A 6,686-nucleotide genomic window follows, 5' to 3' on the forward strand; every position below is an offset into this window, starting at 1 on the left:
CATGAACACACACACACACATACACATGTACACACACACGTACACACACACACACATACACATGTACACACACACATACATACACACACACACATACACATATACACACACACACATACACACACACACACACACATACACATGTACACACACACATGTACACACACACATGCACACATGACACTCACATACACATATGTACACATACACATGTACACACATACATGTACACACACACATGTACACACACACATGCACACATGACACACACATGTACACATACACACATGTACACACACACATGTACACATACACACATACATACACACACACACATGTACACACACACATGTACACACACACATGTACACACACACACATACATACACACACACACACATACACATGTACACACACACATACACACATGTACACACACAGACATACACATGTACACACACACATGCACACATGACACACACATACACATATGTACACATACACACATACATACACACATGTACACACACACGCACACACACACATACACATACACACATGTACACACACACACATGCACACATACACAACACACATAGAGGCACATCCTTAAACGATCGTAGCTGTCAATAAGACGTCGAACTAAATAAAACCAAATCAATCTGATTTCAACACATTTTACTGAGTAATCGGAAAGGTAAAACAACAAGCAAAGTTTACATAATTTATGTTTATGTAGGAAATTGTAGTGTGGACAAGGACACTGTGTTTATAAGGATTGAACTGCATTTCTTTTCAATTTCATGCCGGTATGACCGCAACTCGGTTACATATATATTCCGTGAAGCTCGATAGGGCTTCATGATACATATGTATGTAACTGATTTGAGTTCATACCAGCATGACCATTGAACAGGATGCTGTTAAATCCTTACATTTACATTCTAAATATTTTCTTATTATTCACCTAAATATACATTCCTTTACATTTTCGGTCTGTGTCGTCAGAGCAAACAAATTTCCTGGAACAGCCTAACGTCAGTCATTAAAATGTTTGATTCTAACAGTAGTCTCATGTTAATCGTGGTTAGAGGAAAGCTTCAAATGACTCACTAATCAAACTGCCTTCATTGCTCTATGAAGGCAATTTCATCTGGTAATGCTTAAAGAGGAACACGCAGTGGAAATGTAAATAGTATCACTAAAACATCATTAGGTCATACCTAATAACTCTATAAAACAGAGTCCAGTTAAACGGCCAGCTAAGAATTAGACATTGAATAAATCTACCACATTGTACTAGTACTACTTCCTTATCGGATACAAACAATAACGTACGTAGGCATGGGTACTTACTCAGCGACGTTAAACGACCATGCTAATAAATTACTGCTACTATGTAATCACATTAAATTTGTTGTGAAAAAAGCATTAAATTTAATTTAATTAACTCTGATACAGGATCATTTCCTTTTCTCTACACCGGTGTCAAATATTATATATCAACACATATATAACAACGGTTTCTGGAACACCACAACGTGTTATAGCTCAATCCAATGCTTGGCACATTGTTTACGTCACAGTTTGTATTGTTGCAACGGCGCACTTGGTGTTATAAGAGCCACACGAAAAGCCCCGTTGACCTCTGACCTCTAGACAGATGAAACAGAAGCTGGTCTTACAGTTACGACAGTCCATGTGCTTACACTGATCTTTGTGTTCGATCAAAATTTTACAGCCTGGGCATGCGCGAATGGATGGACAGCCGGTCACTTTCACTATTTCTTTACGTGGGCAGGTACTGAGTATCTGTCGTGCGGAATCTTTGGTGCAGCTATGGTGATCCTTCCAAGGATATAGACAATACCAGCAGAAATGACAATTAGGTTCGCCAGCGTTCTGACAGTACACACACAGCACGTGTGGATCGTCGGGTTTCTGTCGTTCGCACACGCAACGACAAAATGGACACTCACGAACTCCCGCTGACAAATTTACCCAGTTCCGGTTGATGCGCGATTCAAACAAAATACGTTCGTCCTTTGACAAGCATGCGTTTTCTGCCACTTCCGGGAAAAACCATTCCCAGTCGCAGCGTCGACTGTTGACGTCAGCAAAGCACCGGAAGGATGACGTTTGTTCTGTGAGCTGACTCCAGCAGTATCCGTACAGATTGTCAGGGGCTGTAAAATAAATACGAAAATAACAAAACATATTATGTTTGACAGTTGACGCACAGGTGTCGGGGACGGGAAACAGGAAATTAGCAAATATATGATATTGTTCCCAGTTACCTCTATCAAAGTGGTGCTTACGAAAGAACTCGAATGTGGACATTTCTCCTATATTTATTTCAGCACGACGGGAGATCGTAAAAGCAGTACCTTGGTATATGTAATTTGTATAACGAGAAGTTTAAAACAGAACACTCCAAATACAGCGATCTATGAAAGCTAACATGGTGAAAGTATCTGGTAAAAAAAACTTAAAGTTATACCAGAAACTATTTCTGTAGTTAGAAAAAAAAGTCATCAGCAGTCACAAAAGCCCATGACAACATGAACCACCAATCAGAAGCCGCACCAGTACAACATGACACCATGAACCACCAATCAGAAGCCCCACCAGTACAACATGACAGCATGATCCACCAATCAGAAGCCGCACCAGAACAACATGACAACATGAACCAGCAATCAGAAGCCGCACCAGTACAACACGACAACATGAACCACCAATCAGAAGAAACACCAGTACAACATGACAACAGGAACCACCAATCAGAAGCCGCCCCAGTACAACATGACACCATAAACCACCAATCAGAAGCCACACCAGTACAACATGACAACATGAACCACCAATCAGAAGTCACATGAGTATCACATGACAGTATGAACCACCAATCAGAAATCTCATAGAATACAATCAATTAAAAGTCGCATTACACATGACTTCATGAACTACCAATCAGAAGTCACATACAGCTTGACTGCCACCCAGAAGGCTCCGAACAGAACCGACAAGTTCTGTTTCTAAATAGTTAATACGTTAACTGCTACCGAAAATGTATCGGCAAAGATAAACCATGCCATGATGTAGTACAGCAACAGTATTTATCATGTAGGAATAAAGTGAATATTAAGCGGTTTTTAATATTTTTTGCTTTCGAATAAACACAACAAGCGCTAAAATATTATAATTGTTGCGGAATTGGACCGGGTCGAACACCAGTGACCAGTTATATCAACTGATGCTGTACAGCGTCCATCTAGAGTCCGGAAGGTCCCGGGTTCGAATCCCGGTCTGGCCGTGCCCTTTGCTGCGCCTTTTACAGTGGTGCCTGTGACCAACCGGCCTTGTTTTAAGCATTGGGTGTATGCTTGGCAAGGGGATACCCGAACCTGGGTTGTAAATAGTGTTGTCTTCAACAAGAAGATGATTTAGAAATCAGGAGGGAGGAATGTATCGGCACTGGACTGGGTTGTGCGCCAGTGACCAGGAAGCTTAACTGATATACATGTGTTGTCCGTGCAGAGGTCGAATGGTCCCGGTTTCGAATCCCGTTGTTGCCGTGCATTTTTCCTTTCCTATCATATTATCGCTAGAAATGCTTGAACATGTACGACATTCTCATTGTTGGACGTTTTGTATTGTCCCGTATATAAGTTTTATACCAATATATAGGACGTTCTGTATTGTTTAACTTTTGTGCGTTGCTGGTTATGCATATATTGGATTGTTATACTATAAGGAGCGATGATATATTGACATAGGCATATAGACATGATCTATATAGTATTCTACCTTTCCCCGGTATTGTGTTTGACAGAGACTAACCGGTTTAGTAAAATCATAATAGTTACTTACTGAGGGCGTGGCCACATGACATCAGACATCGCGGTTCCTCCTCCCACGGGTTCACAATGTCCTTCTCCTCTGTTTGGCGCCAATAAGGAAGTTGTCTGTCGGAATTGTGGACTACCACGTGTAGGGGGCTCTCCATGTCCTTCACCAATCTAATTCCGTCCACAATGGCGCCTTTTTCTACTATATCGATATTATTCTTGTCCTCCCGAAGCACTTCGGCTACGGTCATCTTTGCTTCCGTCACAGTGTTACCCTAGCAACAAAATATTTTGTTAAAAACGTGTATTATTTAAGGAACGCTTTTGAACCCCGCGTATTTTGAATAAATATCATGTCGCGATGGCTGTTCTAGTCAAACTTCATTATAACGTTTAAATTCAATTCCAATTTTCAAAAATGTTTATTTATAAGAAATTATGACAAGGGTTTCATATCGTATTGTTATGAATAATTATAGAATATAGTGTAGCAACTGTTTAGTAACGTAGCAAAAAATAGTTCTTTATTGAAGATATTTGAGGTCAAATAAAAACTAAATCACGTCATGAATTTTCCAATTACTCTTTTAGGGAACCCATTAGCGGTAAATATTGATTACAGCTACGCACGCATTTTCTGTTCAAATATTTATTATCTTTCAATATATATATATTAGTAAACATTTATTTCATTTTACGTGTTAAGTTTAGTAGCGAAAAAGAAAGCAGAAGTGTTTACTATTCTATTATAGAAACGAAAGTGAAACTGAATGAGCGAGGATTCCGCTAAAATTGAACGAAATCGTGGAAGCGAAGTGAAAGTGAACGTGAAATGAAAGTGAAAGTAGAGAGGTGTTAATGGTAGTAAAATGATAACGAATACTAAATATGTAATAGATTCCGGTTATTAATATCCGGTGTAATATCTAACCCACTCCAATTAAAATACACCTCTCTATCAAAAATAGAATGAGCTAATGAATGGATATTGTCTTAATCATTGTGGTGTGTGACACACTTCCCAAATCAACCCAGGTTTTATCATGGCTGAAGCAGTTTCTTGTTTTCATATAACTTACACCAACTGATAAATATAACTGCATCAACGTATAGTGTTGAAAACAAGAGAAATAAAATACACGTATAATTCAATGTGTAACTTTATGTATAGCAACAGCTAAAAGGTTGATGAAACAGAATCAAGATCGACAATTATCAACAGAAAAATACCCCCCCCCCCCCCCCCCAATAAATAGATAAAAAACAACAACAAAAACTGATTCACCTGTCCAATGAATGGTTTCACAAACATTTAGTATTTGTACATTGTACATATAACATAACTTTCAAATATCAGACACAACTTTATACCACCACTTAAAGTCACAGGGTAAACGTCACGCACAACCAGACAGTGACGTGAATTAAATCTCAAAACAAAACGACCATCACTCATTACCGTTAAGTAATACTAGTTTTACCAACCATGTGAAACTATTAAAGACAACCACTTACCCCTGTAAATCTAGCACTCTGGACCGTTGATTCACTCAGTCTTAAAAATCTCCCCGCCATATTGGAATGACTCTTCACGGTTAAACCTGTGTTGTACAAAGTAAATTTAAACCGAAAGTTGCCACTGAGCAGACGTGTGTTTACACAAACATTGGATACGTAAGCAGGCTGAAATGATTATTCATGTCTTAAAATTCCTATGTACCATGACATCGTTCCTATTGTCGGTCATATACACTACGAACTAAAGGTACTCATTCTTGACGTAACATCATCGACAGCCCAGTACACCTTTTCACGTAGAACGGTTTATTTCCATGGTAACGGTAATACCCGTGACAGGCTAACACTCGGGCACTATTACTATTTCCTTTATTTCCTCCAGAAATGAAGAGTTACAGAAATAACGAACACTACACGTACAATTCAACATTATTGAATGAGAAGAAAATGCATTCACAATTATGGTCACACCCTTACATAGTGACACACACATGCACATGGACAGACACACACATAAGAGAATAATAATAGTACCCGCATCATACCATAAAGTACTATAAACATAGCACAATGATATAATAGGTTCTATTACAGTCATTATACGGTGATAATTATGATGATAGACAGTATAACACTAATCATACATTACATCACACATTGATATAATAGACATATTTACACTCCTCAAACTACATTATCATATAATAGTATAGACAGTAATACACTTCTCGTACTAAGCAATCATACAACATTGTAATAAACAGTATTACAAGCATCACACTATAAATTATACAGCATTATTTACAAACATATGTCTGGTACATAAGTCTTACAATACAATTGTGCAATAGTATAACAGGAAAGACATAGGAAATGCTTGCCTACTAATATGAATACAAACATATGTGTATTTCATGTATTAATCTTGCTGAAGCGTGAGGTACACACACTGTAAATTGGTGATCACAAACATATTACTCAGTATACAACATTCAAATATCTAAGGATAAATTACATAATACCGATGTGTTGAAGAGTTTTAGTAATTATAACAATGGATTTTATTCTAAAGTCCTCCAGTTCATATGAAGATAAATCATAGTTGAAAATACCACCAAGAAGAACTTGAAGTAGATGGTAATTAGACATTACATTAAGATAAAAAAAACAAAATCTATATCTTTTACAGTACTGAGTACACACCAGAGCTGGTCACGTAATAGCTCTGTGTGTGAGCATTCGAGTACACTATGCATAATAGGATCTTTGTGCATAGAGCCACATTAATGACACAAATATATATTTTCATTATCGCGC

General features: G+C 38.0%; 1 protein-coding gene across 1 annotated transcript; it reads right to left on the bottom strand.

Moving 5' to 3' along the window:
* Nucleotides 1-663: 663 nt before the first annotated feature.
* On the bottom strand, nucleotides 664-5,744 carry LOC110451047 (E3 ubiquitin-protein ligase ARIH2-like). The gene is made up of 3 exons (XM_021498894.1): nucleotides 5,367-5,744; nucleotides 3,874-4,126; nucleotides 664-2,186 (listed from the first exon to the last, which is right to left on the bottom strand). Exons 1-3 carry the CDS (start codon nucleotides 5,424-5,426, stop codon nucleotides 1,576-1,578), a joined length of 924 nt encoding a protein of 307 aa, XP_021354569.1. The 5' UTR covers nucleotides 5,427-5,744; the 3' UTR covers nucleotides 664-1,575.
* Between the last annotated feature and the right edge of the window lie 942 nt (nucleotides 5,745-6,686).

Source organism: Mizuhopecten yessoensis, unplaced genomic scaffold (assembly GCF_002113885.1).
Source record: "Mizuhopecten yessoensis strain PY_sf001 unplaced genomic scaffold, ASM211388v2 scaffold5751, whole genome shotgun sequence".
NCBI lineage: Eukaryota > Metazoa > Mollusca > Bivalvia > Pectinida > Pectinidae > Mizuhopecten > Mizuhopecten yessoensis.

What these genes read in the sequence shown, in the direction of transcription:
- LOC110451047 (XM_021498894.1), bottom strand. Translation starts at nt 5,426, where the DNA reads ATGGCGGGGAGATTTTTAAGACTGAGTGAATCAACGGTCCAGAGTGCT. An exon ending in AGAGTGCTAGATTTACAGGG is followed by an intron (nt 4,127 to 5,366) that starts GTAAGTGGTTGT and finishes TTTTGTTGCTAG; the next exon opens with GGTAACACTGTGACGGAAGC. An exon ending in GTCATGTGGCCACGCCCTCA is followed by an intron (nt 2,187 to 3,873) that starts GTAAGTAACTAT and finishes TTTATTTTACAG; the next exon opens with CCCCTGACAATCTGTACGGA.